Here is a 17,800-nt window from a genome sequence, read left to right as displayed (position 1 = left end):
ATTCCTCCATACCCCATTACAAAGCAATAATAGTAAGAAAACGAAGAAACAAACAAATCACAGTCATCCAAGTCCTGCTTAAGAGATAATGACAACCCTTGCAATGAAGTGTTACGGTGAGGATCACACCTGTAGCTAATGAGCATGACAAATCAAATGATAGAAAGATGTCAGGTGTTACTGACGACACCACCTCCATCATCAAGCCACCCTCCCCCATATGCCTTTAGCAACTCAATAGCCTTATTAGACTCTCAAGCTACACAAACACCACGCCCTCAGAGGCGATAACACAAAAAACAGGCTTAAAATTTTTTCGGTGTTAAAGGTAATGAGATAATCAAATTCATACATTTGCACTGTCTACTTAAAAATATAACAGGTTAATTAAACTAATAGGACTGAAAAGGACGCTGGCTTGAATCTATTTAGAGAACCTAATAGTGGTTTGCAAGTATCTACACCAGGTCAGAGACGGGTTTCCCCCTCATATTTATGCGGAAAACATAATTATCTACCAACTAGAATCTCACATGTCCCACGTGTTGACTCAGTTATGTAATAACTCAAGGGACAATGCGGTATATGTTCCTAAAAGTTCCGCCGCATTCTCGATGTTACAATCTACAATGCAACTAGGAAAATAGATTTAGTTTCCTTAAGAGGACCCATATGTATAACATTACAGACGAGCCGTATCTTCCATAAGAGGTGCAGAACAATACATCCTCCGTTTTATGATGATATCAGCACAGAAAAAGTGCAAAGTAGGGACGCCTCTTTTGCTTGTTACTTCCACCGCCTACGGCCACCAAGACCACCGACGCTGCTGCAAAACATCGCGGTCCGCCACCTCGCCGCCGTCGCAAAAACCGTCGCCGGCTCGTGCGCGTTACTGCCCGGGGTGCAGTAGCGTTGGCGAGGACGCTGCGGAGGTAGGTGGCTTACAATCTCCCCTGGTCTAACGGCAGTCAGTTTACAGTAATATAATCGTGCATGAATAGGTTAACCGACGGAGGGGTGGGCGATGACATAGGTAGTTTAGCGTTGAAAAGATTACAAGACAAGATTTAGTAAATATAATGTCTCAGGCAAAATAAGTGATACCTTAGGCATTTTATATATAAAGGGTTATATCGGTTTATTCAAAAACATGATGTTAGCGAATACCATGTCAAAATACCGCTTTAGATAATTTGTCGGTGGCTTGTCCAGTACACGAAACAATGATTAAAAACTTTATAACATGAGGAGCAATATAAGTTTTCGAAACGGAACCTAATATTTTAAACAAAATTATAGTTATACGTTTATTACTGTAAGCAAAATATTTATGTTTTGATTCATATAATATTTATTATCATTTATTATGTTTACATGTAAGCGGTTTTATTTCCTGCCCCGGATCTTTAGATATTCAGTAATTTTAACCTTTTAGCCCACATGGGCAATCGCCGATAATGGCCCTTGGGTAGGGCCGCGCAGATAATTTTAATCAATCAAGACATATTCTGAGAAAAGTATGTTAAAACGTCGTGGTGCAAACAACCTGAAGTCAATGATTGTTTGCATTCTACAGGTAGTATTAAACTAATTGTTACGCCGGTAGCCTCGTCTCTCTGCACCAACACAAGGCCGGCTAGGCAGACCGGCGTGTTAATAAGGTAGGGAAACACTGATACAGCTCCAAGAGGCACCGAACACCACAGCGTCCCAGAACACCAGGAGATGGAAACGCAAGTGGCGAGGCAGGGGCACGAAGTAAACACAAAATGACAGTCTTCCTTTTATTTACAAAAGTATTACAGTACACTTTTCTAATAGGCACAATAAAGGGGGAACCAGCAGTTCACACAGCACAATACAGCTTCATAAAAGGGCAACACCAGGTTATATCAGTCAAAAGGGCACAACGAGGTCTTCCACAGGAGCAGCACCCAACGCGTCTCTCTCTAGGCTTGTTCCTCCGCGCCCCCGCTCAACAGCCAGCTGCGTCATGTTTGCCCCAGGTCCCTCATGTTAACACATGACCAGGTAATGCTTTTCATGTAACACATGGTCGCACAAGAGACAAAGACCACTGCGTAGCGATATGTTTGACCCTAAGAAGTGTTCTTTTCTAATGTTAATTCGTCAAAACACTTTTTTGTTCTGGTTCACTTAGTGAATGGCTCGTCTGGGATTCGAACCGAGCCTTAGTTACGCCCTCTTGGCTATTTCGTTCAACTCGGGGACTGTGACGTGCACAGGAGTCAAACAAAACTCGCATTCATTCAGTGTACCTCAGTGTGTCATGGTTTTGCCAATTTTAAGACAATATCATTGGGTATTGTGCGGCAGCTGAATGCAAGAACGCAACAGGGTGTGGAAGAGCTTTTTCATATTTTACGGAAAGAGAAAACAAGGAGAAAAGAATGGGTTAGACGAGTTAACAGAGGCGGACCGAAACATGCCAGCTCTGGCAACCCCAAAATGGTATCGTCTGGTTCAGACCATTTTGAGAAAACTGTTTTGAGCACAGATTTGCAGATTCCATTCGGATTCAAAGAGGTACTTCGACCGAAGTTGAAGCAAGATGCAATCGGACTTATTTTCAAGCATCCCAATAAAATTTAAGAACGGAAACACACAGGAGGAGGCTTTCGATACACCCGAAGGTTGGAGGTGAGTTTGAAAAATGGGTCAGTAAACTGTGCTAATACTCACGGGGTACAAGGCACTGCAGCAGGCCACGGACGGCGCAGGGGACTGTCTGAGTTCTTCTTATTAGGTAGGCCTATATCGTGTCATATCATCATTTAGTTGAAAGCTTATACTAACCTTTCATAGATACGTTTGGTGCACACGCTGTCTGTGACACGATATGAAAATCTAAGCTTGTGGCTGAGTGTCCATCTTGAACCCTCATCACACAGTCCTCAGGGACTGTATCGAATTGCTGAAGCCTCGGTAGCACTGAAGAGAACGCCAGAAGTAGGAGGAGTGGAGTTGATGATGATATATTGCTGAACCTGAAGAAAGTGGTGCTCGTGCTGTTGGGGGGTTTGGCCCTGCCGCAATTATTGGTTCAAACTGGTCTGTCTGACAACGCCAACAGGAATAAGTGGCCAATTCATGTTCTTCCGCGGCCTCGAACTCCAATAATTTAACGAATATCGACAGCCAACCTCCGCCGCAAACAGACAAAAAAATCACACAATGGAATCGCTATGGTGCACGTCCAGTGCAGTTGAGTATGTGGAATGGATGTGGGACGCTGTCTCTATATTGACTCCTGTGAGTAACTACATGCCACATGGTGGCGTTTGTCAGGAAAACGATTGGTCTTGCTGGTAGTTTCGCAGTCTTCGGGAGAATGAACTTTTTCGTGACTAAAAGTGCACTTTTCTCCATTGAAAAAAAAGAACTTTAGATCGCATTAAAAAATATTTATTTATTGATATGTTTTAAATTACATCAAGGGATGGTGTTTAAATCTATTTAAATATTTTGCCCTCGACCTTTAACAGTTTTAGGTATTTTATTATTTCCACCTTGTAGTAGAAAGGTAATATGGTTAATTTTATGACAAAAATAGTATTTAAAATCATAATGATACATACGGTAAATGCAGTATTTGTCATTAGAGAATAAATTTGATAAAATATAAGCAGAATGACTCAGATGGGTCGTAGTATTTATAAGCTTCTAACAGAATCTGAAGCTCCTTCCGAAAGAGGATATTGCCGTAACCGAGGAAGATGACGCTTCCGAAGACAGCCAAGTTGTCTCTGCTATCACGTATATCTTTCTGCATATAGGAAAAATAAGGTGAGGGACAGCGAGAAGTAAACTTGAAGGAATGATAGAATACTAAGTTGGCATTCGTGTGAAGATTCGATTTATGATAAATGATCGCGACACACGTGTGTACTCTTCAGAGTTTCTGTGGTATTGCAGTCCAATGAGTTATTTATTGTTTTTATACTACCAATTTTCTTCGCAAGAACTTCAAGCTGATATGGTCTGAGATCACTAATTCTAAGACAAACACTGTCATGCATATTTAGTGTCGTCATGTGAAGTCATGTTATAATACATTTATTATTATAATCAATAATTTACTTCCTCGCGGTAAATACACATGATAATCGAGGACAAGGAGGAGGAGCATATGTGAGGAGAAGGGAGAGGTCCGCTACCAAGCTAGACATGTTGATAGGGGACGGGTCGTGAGTTCGCGGAAAAAGCAGTGTGTAGAAGGATGTGTGCGAGTCCAGCAAACTGAGGCAAGCCTTCTAGAACTCTTCTACATCTAGAACATGAGGATGTACTAGAAAATTGACTGAAGGCTACGATTTCCGTGGAGATATTCACTGACTATGAAGTTGCTTACAGAACAGTAGGCGAGGAAAAATACCTACCTGGCACGCTCTATGGTCCGACCTTCCTCACTTCCCCATCCCTTAATGTCTTTGTATGTCGGTTAGGTAGACTCGTGCGAGTAGGGTATTCGCTGACGTCCGTCATCTGGGTACTACCGGCGCATCATCAGAGTTAGGAGGCACCTTTAGATAAAAAAAGGTTTGAGGAGGACATGGATGAAACACATTGGCTTTTTGTTAAGGATGGCAGAAATAGGATCATGTGTTAACACGCCATTTATTTTCCCAGGTTGAAAAACTGCTAGGTCATACACAAAAATACTCAATTCACCATTGTATTTGAATTAAAAGGCATTTTTTATTTCTCTAAGTTAGGTAAAAGAAGTTTTCCCTCCCTTAATTTATGAGGTAATGTGATTTTTTTTTGTTCAAACAATTGTCATTTACAAAACATGGCTTCGGTTTTCGCCTTTTGCTTCGTCATATACTTTTTACTACCCGGTAAAAACAAGGAATTTGATGTAGATGCAACAGGAAAACGAAGTATCTATTTCATTATTTGCAAAGAATGTGTTGATTAGGAAAAGTAATATATAGTTGTTGGTGATAACTTGGTTTTAAGAAAAGAGAAAAAAAAAAAAACATGAAACATTATCTGTTGGAATTGCATGCTGCCTGCCTAAGATCTCTCGGGTTGCCATGTATATTTTTACTCCCTCTGGTAAAAAGTACCCATGCTCTAAAAATCTCTGCTTTAGGGCTAATTTGGGTGTGTGTCTTTGTCCAAATATGCGACAATTATAAAGCATTATAGCATGAGGGCAAAAACAAGTTATATTATTTACTCAATTTTCTTTTTCATATTTGTAAAAGTTCTTGGTTTTGATAAAAAGTCAATTGCCTACAAGGGCAAATGTGTAACAAATTAATCAAGCCTATTTGTCATTTTGAAGATAGAATAGTTTACAGGGTCTTAACAAGTTTTGTCACTGCAGCAAACTAGTGGTCATAGTGAAAAATTATAGGTGAAGAAGTTTTCTTCATTTGCATGCTTGTATATTAAGTTATTCAGAAAAGGAAGAGGTCGAGTAGCAGTTTTATCATGTCGGGACTTAAAGATATTTTCTTCATTGTAAGAGATTTTAAGAAAAATATAGGCATGTATTACGTAATAGTGGTGCCTGACATGCCGCAAACCAATATTTGTTACCGTTGCATCGTTTTTTCTGCCCTATATAATCAGCCAGGTCTACTAGCCCATTCGAGGCGGAGAGTAGATTGCTGAAGAGCTAGTCCACTTCTGTGCTGATGATCATCATAAACGGAGGAATGTATTGTTAATGCGACCTCTTATGGAAGGGATACGCTCGTTCTGTATATAGTTTATAAATAATGGGTCTTAAGGGGAAAAACTAAAATATATTTCCTAAGTTGCATTGTAGTTGTAGAAACACGAGAAATTGCGGAAGGAACATTTTAGGAAATATACAGCAGTGTCCCTGAGGTTAATTTTAGCAAAACATAACTGAGTCCACACGTGGCTGGTGGTGACGCTAGTTGTTAGATAATTAGGTGTCGGCGTAAATATGAGGGGGAAACCGTCTCTGACCTGGTGTAGATACTTGAAAACAATTAAGGCTCTCTAGATAGAATAAACCAGCGTCTTCAGTCTATTAGGTAATTAAACCTGTTAGTTTTTAAAGTATGAGAGCGCCTCCCCTTCCCCCCCCCCCCCCAAAACAACAAACAAAATACAAAACCCCCCCCCCCCCCCTCCCCCCCCCCCCCCCCCCTCCCCCCCCCCCCCCCCCCCCCCAAAAAAAAAAAAAAAACCCCCCCAAAAAAAAAAACCCTCCCCCCCCCCTTGCAAAGATGAAATATTGGTTATCGCTTTACATTTACCCAGAAAATTAAGCTGTTATTTGTGGTTATCGCCTTTAGACGTGTGTTTGTGTAAGCTTGAGAGTCATAATAAAGGCATATTGAGTGCATAAAGGGCATATGGGGGAGGGGGAAGGGGAGTGATGTGGAGGTGGGGTCGTCAGTAACATCGGGCTATCATATGATCGTGTCACGCCATTACTATAGGTGTGACACTCACTGTAACACTTCCGTGCAGGTTGTATTATCTCCTTAAGCAGGACTTGTGGACTGGTGATTTGTTGGTTGATCTTTTTCCGTACTAATTTTGCTTGTATTGGTAGGCGAAATGTGGGGCAGAGGCGGTAGGAAGGGAAAGGAGGGGTCACCTGTTCTCGGGTCAATATCTTGAATTTGGTCAAGTACCTGGAATGGACTTCTAGCCGTCCTGCGGTTGGGTTATTTCCCTGGCCCTTTATCTGTTATTGGTTCTGAGGGGTGATCCACTCGTCGTTAAAACACAGTCATTCGTCAGTCAGTTACAAAGTTCAAACAATCGTTATACATATGGCCAAGTACGGCAGCAGTTGGTAGATAATTAGGTGTTCAGGCGTAAATACGAGGGGGAAACCCGTCTTTGACTGGGGTAGGATACCTTGAAAACCCATTAATGCTCTCTAAATGAATAAAAGAATAAAACCAGTGCTTCAAGCTATTAGGTAAGTAACCCCTTTAGTTTTATAAGTATGAAACGTGCAAGGTATGAAATATGTTATCGTCATTACCTTACACAGAAAAATTTACGCTGTTATTGTGTTATCGCTCTTAGGACGTAAGTTGTGTAAGCTGAGAGTCATAAAAAGGCATATTGAGTGAAGGTTCTACAGCGAAATTAGAAAAATAAAAGTATATACGTACACGGCCGCTTATAATCCTTTCAGTTAATGTATGCTTATCCCGGCACGACGAGGGACGGAACGGTAATTATTGGTCATAGCAGGACCTGTTGTGTGACCGACTGAATAGGGGGGGAGGGGCGGTGGTTGGGGTGTTAGGGTGATTGAGTTATGACAGTTTCATTCATTAGGCGGTTGTCATGCGTAACAGGGTTCAATTCTCGATCAGGTACAAGGTTCAACACGATGAATATGCGGGGGCGGGTGTGGAGGGGTAGGAGGGGGGGAGGGTGCGCGTCGGGGGATGGTTGGGGGAGGTGGGGGGGGGGCGGGGGGGGGGGTGGGGGGAGGCGGGTGAGGCGGGATGAGGGATGGGGTCTCCTCAGTGGAAACCTGCATTGGGTGGATTATGATTGCTCATTTCATTAGGAGGGTTGATCACTCGGTGTGTAACTGGGTCAATTCTCGATCCAGGTTACAAGTTCAAACACGGAGAATATTGGGGGGGGGGTGGGAGAGGGGCGGGGCGCCCTGGGCTCCGGAGCTGGGAGGAGGCGGGTGATGATGGAGAAGAGTCATCTGTGACACCTGTGCGTCGGGTTGAAAATCTGGATAGCCTATTCATAAGGAGGGGTGATCAATCGTGTGTTAATTATCGATCAGGTACCAAGTTTACACATGATGATATTGCGGTGTGAGGGTGGGAGGGGAGGAGGGTTCATCTGTGACACTGAGCATCTGGTTGGATTATGATTGCATCATCATTAGGAGGGGTGTGACTCGCACTTCAGGCAGGGCTGTATTATTTCTTAAGTAGGACTTGAGATTGTTTGATTCTTTTTCTTACTGTTCTTTCTTTGGGTATGGAGGAATGTGGGGGCAGGAAGGGAAGAGGTTGGTTTGTAGAGGGAGGAGGGGAGGGTGAGAGGACCCTTTAGGTGCGTGTATTAGACATCATTCGAGGGACATTTATGATTATGATTAATTAGGAGGATGGTCATTCGTCTTGTAAACAGGGTCAATTCTCGATCAGGTAAAAGTTTAAAACATGATGAATAATGCGGGTGGAGGTGGGAGGTATGGAAGAGGGGGGCCTTCGGTTAATTTGTCTCGTGGTGTGGGTCATTGGGGTGGAATATGATCTCGCATCAGTCATTAGCGGGGGATCACTGGTGTGTTAGGACATAAACTAATCATTAACTAATGATTTGGTTACGGGTCACTGATTACGTTCCATCATTTCTGCAGTCATTAACCTGTTGTGATGCGAAGTGAGGCGTTCTGTCCAGTCGCCTTATTGGAGAGGAGGGGAGGGACACCATGTTAGATATCATAGAGTCGGTAATGATTTACAGTTCCGATCATGGATGATGATAATCACTTTTAATTATGCTTTACTTTCTGCTATGGTGCCACCAGGGAACGACAGTAGGTTAAGTCTGGTGCATTCTAAACATTTTTTACTATGATTAAAAAGTCCTGTTTACGGGTCTATGATTACGTAATCACTGCGGTGTACGGTCAGTGTTATGTTCAGCGATGCGTTTCCGGTGCAGTAACCTACGTTCCGGGGGGACACCCTCTGGACGGACGTGGGGAGACGTTCGGTCCTTTCTCCATCTACTCAGATAGAGAGAGAGAGAGAGAGATAGAGAGAGCGAGATATGAGAGAGAGAGGATATAGATATAGAGAGAGGCAGAGAGATATACATACAGTAGGCAGAGAGAGATATAGATATATCTATAATCTATATATCGTATATGTAATGTATGTATATATATTATATATATGTAGTATATATAATGTATACATATATAGTATGTATAGCTATGTATGTATGTATATTATATATATATATATATATGAGATATATATATATATCTATATATATATCATATATATGTATGTTATGAGATGATAGAGTGGAGTATAGATATGTATGTGGAGATAGAGAGATAGATAGAGATAGGGAGATATAAGATATTATATATTATATGTAGATATAGGATAGTAGATATCGATATAAATATATTAGGTATATGTATAGGAGATAGTATAGATAGATATAGATACGAGAGATATATATATGATAGATATGATAGATGTATATGTATAGGGATAGAGAGTATATATAGAGATAGTATATATATAGTATAGAGATATATATATATGTATGGATATATATATATATAGAGAGTGAGATAGATGATAGAGTTTTATATAGAGGTAGGAGGGGAGAGAGAGAGAGAGAGAGAGAGAGATAGAGAGCGAGAATAGAGAGAGAAGGCGGGAGGGGAGAGAGAGAGATAAGAGATGAGAGAGAGAGGAGAGATAAGAGATGAGAGGAGGGATGTAGATACTAGAGATCTGGAGAGAGAGATGAGAGCGGTAGAGAGATATATGATATATGCTAAGAGATCGAGAGAGATGCAGAGAGAGAGATGAGGATAGGAAGAGAGAGAGGAAGAGAGATAGAGATAGAGGGGATAGAGAGAAGGTAGTTATGATGATCGAGAGAGGGAGAGAGGATATATATCGAGAGATAAGAGATAGAGAGATAGATAGTATATCTTGTATAATAGCATGGGTATAGATAGAGGTAGAGTATAGAAGGGTATAGATAGATATATGAGATATATATAGAGATATAGAGAGAGAGAGAGAGAGAGGGAGACAGAGAGAGACAGAGAAGAGAGAGAGAGGAGAAGTGAGAGAGATAGAAGAGAGCGAGATCAAGATAGAATATTAGGTATATATATATGTGATGGAGAGATAGAATTATATATATAGATAGAGAAGAGAGGGAGATGACAGATAGAGAGAGAGAGAGAGAGAGAAGAGGAGCGATATGATATAGAGATATATATTATATAATAGAGAGATAGAGAGAGCTATATATATATGCTGTGGCAGTCAGTGGACACAACACACACACACACACACACACACACCACACACACACACACAGACACACACACACACACACCACACACACACACACACACACACACACACACACAAACACACCACACACGTGTGTGTGATCCCAGAGAGATTGAGATAGATAGAGATAAGGGTATACACACACGTTTGGGGTGTGTGCGGGGGGGTGTGTGTGTGTGTGTGTGTGCGGGGGGGGGGGGGGGGGGGGTGGGTGGGGGGGGGGGTGTTGGGGGTTGGGGTGGGGGTGTGTGTGGGGGGGGGGTGGGAGGTTTGGGGGGACACGGACAGTGCCAAAAGCGATGATAGAAGGAGAGAGAGATGAGAGAGAGAAGAGTAGGATAGAGAGCAGAGAGATAGAGAGAGAGAGAGAGAGAGAGAGCGAGGCAGCACAGATGAAGAGGGAGAAAGAGTAAAGAGAGAGATAGAGATAGACAGATAGAGAGAAAGGAGAGAGATGAGGAGAGATATATGAAGTATAAGAGATAGAGAGTAGATAGAGAGAGAGAGGAGGGAGAGAGAGGCGAACAGATGCAGGAGAGAGAGAAGAGAGAGAGAGAGTAGAGATAGAGAGATAGTGGAAGATAGACATGGATAGAGAGACAGAGAGAGAGTACATCCACGAGAGAGAGACAGGAGATAGTAGAGAGGAGAGGAGATATAGAGAGAGATATAGAGATATAGAGAGAGAGAGAGATAGGAGAAATACAAGGAGAGAGAGAGAGAGAGAGAGATGAGAGAGAGATATTGAGAGAGATAGAGATAGAGAGAGAGAGTTACATATATATATCTAATATATTATAGACAGACAGGATATGAGAACATATAGGTAGAGACATACATAGCAGAGAGATAGATATTATATAGGATATAGTTATGATAGAGAGGAGAGAGAGATATGAGAAATAACATAGATAGTATAGATGGATATGAATATATTATATATATAAGAGTATGATAGATATGAGATACTACATAAGATGAGATAACATACAATTAGAGGGATACATGGATAATATACATACACTCTATACTAGTATATATAGACATACATACATAATATTATATACTATATAATATATATATATATATATATATATATGTATGTATAGATAGATGCATATATTATAATATATATATATATATATTATAGATGTACTATATATATATAAAGATAGATGATAGATGAGGAGATGGAGAAAGGACAGAAGTCTCCACCCCACGTACGTACATGAGGGTGTAAACGGCAAGTAGGTTAAGAGAACCGGAAACCGCAATCGATGAAATAAACCAATACCGTAACCGCAAGGAATTTAACGTTTAATCAATGACCGTACCAGGAATTTAATATAGTTAAAAGATGTTAGAATGCAACACCAGACTACCTTACGGTCGGTTCATGGTCACCATAGCCAGAAAGTAAAGCATAAGTAAATGATTATCATAATCAATGATCGAACTGGAAATCATTAACCGACTCTAATGATATCTAAACAGGGTGGGGGGTCCCTCCACTCTCTCCAATACAGGCGACGGACAGAACGCCTCACTACGCCATTAACAACAGGTTAATGACTGCGAAAGTGATATTACACGGTAATCAGTGACCGTACCCAGAATCATAGTTAATGAATTAGTTAATGTCTAACACACACGAGTTGATCACCCCGCCTAATGTTAATGAGCAATCATATCCAACCAAACACCACCACCACCACCCTATTCCAGTACCTCCACATCCACCCGCAATATCATCATGTTTAAACTTGTACCTGGATGAGAACTTGAAAATGTTTGTACAGACGAGACCATCCCTCCTAATTAATCATAATCCATAAAATGTCCCTCTAATGTGTCGTATTACAACACCTAAATGGGGTCATCTCACCCTCCCCTCCTCCTCGCCAAACCAACCCTCCTGCCCTCCTGACCCAAATTCCGCAATACCCAAAGAAATAACAGTAAGAAAAAGAAGCAAAAAAATTTCAAGTCTACTTAAGGAAGATATACAGCCCTGCACGTGAAGGGCGAGTGAAAACCACTACTAATGAAGGAGCAAACATAATCCAACCAGATGCCAGTGTCACCAGATGACCTCCTCCTCCTCCACCCCCTCACACCGCAATATTCATCATGTTTAAACTTGTACCTGATCGATAGAACACACGGAGTGATCCACCCCTCCTTAGGAATAAGGGCTATCATAATTCAACCGACGCAGGTTTTGTCACAGATGACTCTTCTCCATCATCACCCCGCCGCCCCTAACACCCACACCCCCCGCAATTATTCGCCGTGTTTGAACGGTACCATGGATCGAGAAGTGACAGTTCACACACGAGTGACACCCCTCCAATGATGAGGCAATCATAATCCAAACCCCATGCAGGTGTCACTGATGACCCACGCCATCATCCCCCATCCTCCCCCACACCGCCCCCGCAAATCATCGTGTTTGAACTTGTACCTGTGAGCGAGAATGACCCTGTTACAGAGGTGACCCCCTCCTAATGAATGAAAACTGTCATAAATTCAATAACCATAACACCCAACCACCGACCCTCACCCCCCTATCGGTCGGTCACACAACAGGTCTGCTAATGACCACATAATTACGTTCCCGCCCCTCGTCGTGACTGGATAAGAATACAATAAATGAAAAAAGGATTATAAAGCGCCGTGTACGAATATACTGTATTTTTCTAATTTCGCGTATAAACACTTCCACGCATATGGCCTTTGTTAGACTCGCAGCTTCTACACAACTTACGGCCTAGAGGCGATAACACAAATAACAGGCTAAATGTTTCGGGAAATGTAAATGCGATAAACAATATTTCATACCTTTGCACGTTTCATATTATAAAACTAAAAGGTTAATTACACTAATAGATGAAGACCAATGGTTTTTTATTCTTTTATCTTTAGAGAGCATGTTAATAGGGTTTTCAAGGTATTAACCCAGGGCCAAAGACGGGGTTTCCCCCTCGTATTACGCCTTACACCTAATTATCTACCAACTGGCGTCCGTACTTGGCACCAGAGTATAACTATTGTTTGAACTTGTAAACTGACTTGACAAATGGGACTGGGTAACAGACGAGTGTCACCCGCATAACCAATAACAGATAACGGCGGCAGGGAAAAGACCCCAACCGCAGGACGGATAGAAGTCAGGCCAGGTAATGACCAAATCAAGGTTTGACCCTGAGAAACAGGTGACCCGTCCTTCCCTCTACGCACCTGCCCCACATTTATAATACCCATTACAAAGCAAAAATAGTAAAGAAAAAGAAGCAAACAAAACAAATCACCAGTCACACGTCCTGCTTAAGGAGAAATACAACTCATGACACTGAAGGTTAAGGTGAGTGATCACACCTATGCTAATGAGCGTGACACGAATCAATATGATTAGCCGATGTTACTGACGACCCCACCTCCATCATCACTACCCTTTCCCCCCCTCCACCATATGCCTTTATCAGCCTCAATATGCCTTTATTAGGACTCTCAAGCTTACACAAACACACGTCCTAAGAGGCGATAACACAAATAACCAGGCTTAAATTTTCTGTGTAAATGTAAATGCGATAACCAATTAATATTTCATTACCTTGCACGTCTCATACTGGTAAAACTAACAGGTTTAATACCTAATAGACTGAAAGACGCTGGTTTGAATTCTATTAGGAGGCCTTAAAGGTTTTCACGGTATCGACACCGGTCAGAGACGGGTTCCCCCTCATATTTACGCCTGAAACACTAAATGACTCTAACCAAACTAGCGTCACCAACCCATCCCACGTGTTGACTCAGGTATGTTTTGCTAATTTAAACTCAAGGGACAATGCGGTATATTTCATAAAATGTTCCTCCGCATTTCTCGATGTTTACAAATCTACATGCAACTGAGGAAATATATTTAGTTTTCCTATAGAACCATATGTATAACTATATACGGACGAGCGTATCCTTCCATAAGAGGTCGGCAGAACATACATCTCCGTTTTATGATGATATCAGAACAGAAATTGGACTAGCTCTTCAGCAATTACTCTCCCTCATCGAAATGGTCTATGTACTGGCTTACATGTATATAGGAGAAAAAAGAACGATGCAACGGTACCAAAATATTGTTCTTGCGCATTCAGGCACCACTTATTAAGTAAACTATGGCATATTATTTTCTGAAATCTCTTACAAGGGAAGAGAAAATAGCTTTAATCGACACTGAAGAAAAGTGCTACTCGACCTCTTCCATATTTTCTGAATAACTTAATATACAAGCATGCCCAAATGAAGAAAACTTCCTTCACTATAATTTTTCACTATGCACTAGTTGCTGCAGTGACGAAAACTGTTAAAGACCCCATGTACACTATTTCTATCTTCAAAAATGAAAAAAAGAAGGCTTTGATGAATGTGAACACATGTCCCCTTTTGTTTAGCAATTGACTTTTGATCAAAACCAAGAACTTTTACGAAATATGAAAAGAAATTGAGGTAAAAAATATAACTTGTTTGCCCTCTATGAATATAATGCTTTTATTAATTGTTCGCATATTGACAAAGACACACACACAAATAGCCTCTAAAGGCAGAGATTTTTGAGCATGGGTACTTACAGAGGGAGTAAAATATACATGGCACCCGATAGATCGTAGCAGGCAGCATGCAAATTTCCAACAGAGAATGTTGCATGTGTTTTTTTTTCATCTTTCTTAAACCAAAGTTATCAACAACAACTAATATATACTTTTCCTAATCAAACATTCTTTGCAAAATACTACAAAAATAAAGATACTTTCTTTTTCCTGTTATGCCATCTACATCAAGATATTCTTGTTTTACCGGGTAGTAAAAAATGTATATGACGAGCCAAAAAGGCGAAACCGAAGCCATGTTCTTGTAAATGACAATTGTTGGGAACAAAAAAAAAATCACATTACCTCATAATAAGGGGTGAAAAAACGTCCTGTGTAACTCAACTGAGAGAAAGAAAATGCCCATTTATGCAAATACAAAGGGTGATTGTGAAGTATGGTGTATGACCAGGAGCAGTTTGCAGTACTGGAAATGTAAATGGCAAGTGTTAACACATTATCCTATTTCTGGCCATCCTTAACAAAAAAGCCAATGTGTTAACCCCAGGTTCTAAAACCTCTTTTTTATTAAAGTGTCCTCTAAAACCTGATGATGCTCAGGGTAAGTACCCAGATGACGGACGTCAGCGAATACACCTACTCGTCACGAGATTAAGAAACATAACCGACAGACAAAGACCATTAAAGGGATGGGGAAGTGAGAAGGGCGGACATTAGAGCGATGCCAGGTAGGTATTTTTCTCGCCCGACTTCGTGCGAACTGGCATGTCAATGGAATATCTACACGGAAATCGTAGCCTTCAGTCAATTTTTCTAAGGAAATCGCATGTTCTAGATAGGTAGAGAGTTCTAGAATGGGCTGCCTCAGTTGCTGGGACTCGCCCCATCCTTTACACAGTGCTTGTTCCGCGAACTCACGACCCGTCAGACCGAGTCAAAAAGTGCATAGCTTGTTATGCGGGACCTCGACCCTTCGCATACATTGCTCTCATACATCCATTGTCCCTCGATTATGATGCTGTATTACCGCGAGGAAGGTAAAATTATGATTATAATAATAAATGAAGTTATAACATGACTTCACATGGACGACACTAATATGCATGGACAGGGTTTGGCTTAGAAGTAGTAGGCTCATAGCCATATCAAGCTTGGAAGTTCCTTGCGAAGAAAATGGTAGGATAAAAACCAATAAAAACGCATATGATGCAAGACACAATAAACTCGGGAGAGTACAAAGGTGTGTCGCGAGCATTTAGCAGAATCGAAATATTACAGAATGCCAACTTAGTAAATTCTATCATGCATTCAAGTTTTATTCTCGCTGTCCTTCACCATTATTTTTCCTATATGCAGAAGATATACGATGATAGCAGGAGGAACAACTTGCTGTCTTTTCGGGAAGCGTCATCTCCATCGGTTACGGAAATTATCCTCTTTGGAAGGAGCATTCAGATCTGATAGAAGCTTATAAATACTAAAGAACCGCACTGAGTCATTACTGCTATATTTTATCAAATTAGTCTCTAATGAAAAATAATGCTACCTATAGAGGATAAAGGAGATTTAAATACTATTTTTGTATAAAAATATTACCATTATCTTGCTAGTATAATGTGAAATAAATAAAATACCTAAAACTGTTAAATGTCGAGGTGCAAAGATAAATAGATTAAAACCATCCCTATGATGTATTAAACATATCAGAACTAAATTTTTTTAATGCAGAGATCTTAAAAGTTCTTTTTTCATGGAGAAAAGTGCACTTTTATTCACGAAAAAGTTCATTCTCCGAAGACTGGCGAAACTACCAGCAAGACGAATAGTTCCTGAAAACGCCACCAGGTGGCAATGTAGTGACGTCACAGGAGTCAAATATAGAGACAGCGTCCACATCCATTCACATACTCAACTGCACTGGACGTGCACAATAGCGAGTTCCATTGTGTGATTTTTTGTCTGTTTGCGGCGGAGGTTGGCTGTCGATATGTCGTTAAATTTATTGGAGTTCGAGGAAGAGGAAGAACATGAAGTGGCCAGCTTTATTCCTGTTGGCGTTGTCAGACCATACCAGTTTGAACCAATAATTGCGGCAGGGCCAAACCCCACAACAGCACGAGCACACTTTCTTCAGGTTCAGCAATATCATCATCAACTCCAACTCCTCCTACTTCTGGCGTTGTCTCTTCAGTGCTACCAGAGGCTTCCAGCAATTCGGATACAGTCTGAAAGGAACTGTGTGATGAGGTTCAAGATGACCACTCAGCCCACAAGCTTAGCTTTTCATATCGTGTCACAGACAGCGTGTGCACAAACGTATATAATGAAGGTTATTATAAGCTTTCAACTAAATGATGATGATGAACACGATATAGGCCTACCTAATAAGAAGAAATCAGACAGTCTGCGCCGTCCGTGGCCTGCTGCAGTGCATTGTACCCTACGTGTATTAGCACAGTGTACTGACGACCAGTTTTACAAAACTCACCTCCAACCTTCGGCGTGTATCGAAAGCACTCCTCCTGTGTGTTCGATTCTTAATAATTTTATTGGGAGTCTTGAAAATAGTCGGGATTGCATCTTGCTTCAACTTCGGTCGAAGTACCTCTTTGAATCCGATGGAATCTGCCAAATCTTTCTCAAAACAGTTCTCAAAATGGTCGGAACACAGACGATACCATTTTGAGGGTTGCCAGAGCTGGCCAGGTTTCGGTCCGCCTCTGTTAACTCGTCTAACCCATTCTTTTCTCCTTGTTTCATCTTTCGGAAAATTGAAAAAGCTCTTCCCACACCCTGTGGCGTTCTTGCATTCAGCTGCCGCACAATACACCATGATATTGTCATTAAAATTGGCAAAACACAATGACACACTGAGTGGTACAATGAATGAATGCGAGTTGTTGTTTGACTCCTGTGACGTCACATTCCCGCGAGTTGACGAAAATAGCCGAAGGCGTAATAAGGCTCGGTTCGAATACCAGACGATGCATTCACTTAAGTGAAAAGAACAAAAAAAAGTGTGTTGACGAATTAACATTAGAAAAAGAACACTTCTTAGGGTCAAACATATTGCTACGCCAGTGGGTCTTTGTCTCTGTGCGAAACATGTGTTAACATGAAAAGGATGACCTG

General features: G+C 41.2%; 1 protein-coding gene across 1 annotated transcript; it reads right to left on the bottom strand.

Annotated features, from left to right (window-relative positions):
* Positions 1–16,728: 16,728 nt before the first annotated feature.
* Positions 16,729–17,501, bottom strand: LOC119570793 (THAP domain-containing protein 10-like). The gene is made up of 2 exons (XM_037918400.1): positions 17,157–17,501; positions 16,729–16,893 (listed from the first exon to the last, which is right to left on the bottom strand). Exons 1-2 carry the CDS (start codon positions 17,499–17,501, stop codon positions 16,729–16,731), a joined length of 510 nt encoding a protein of 169 aa, XP_037774328.1.
* Positions 17,502–17,800: the final 299 nt, after the last annotated feature.

The sequence above is a fragment of the Penaeus monodon genome, unplaced genomic scaffold (assembly GCF_015228065.2).
Source record: "Penaeus monodon isolate SGIC_2016 unplaced genomic scaffold, NSTDA_Pmon_1 PmonScaffold_3954, whole genome shotgun sequence".
NCBI lineage: Eukaryota > Metazoa > Arthropoda > Malacostraca > Decapoda > Penaeidae > Penaeus > Penaeus monodon.
The sequence above is the reverse complement of the archived record's forward strand: the minus strand, read 5'-3'. Positions and strand labels throughout refer to the sequence as shown.

Coding starts and splice junctions, on each gene's coding strand:
- LOC119570793 (XM_037918400.1), bottom strand. CDS start 17,501: ATGGTGTATTGTGCGGCAGCTGAATGCAAGAACGCCACAGGGTGTGGG. Junction 16,894..17,156: donor ATACACGCCGAAGGTTGGAG/GTGAGTTTTGTA, acceptor AGTTCCTTTCAG/ACTGTATCCGAATTGCTGGA.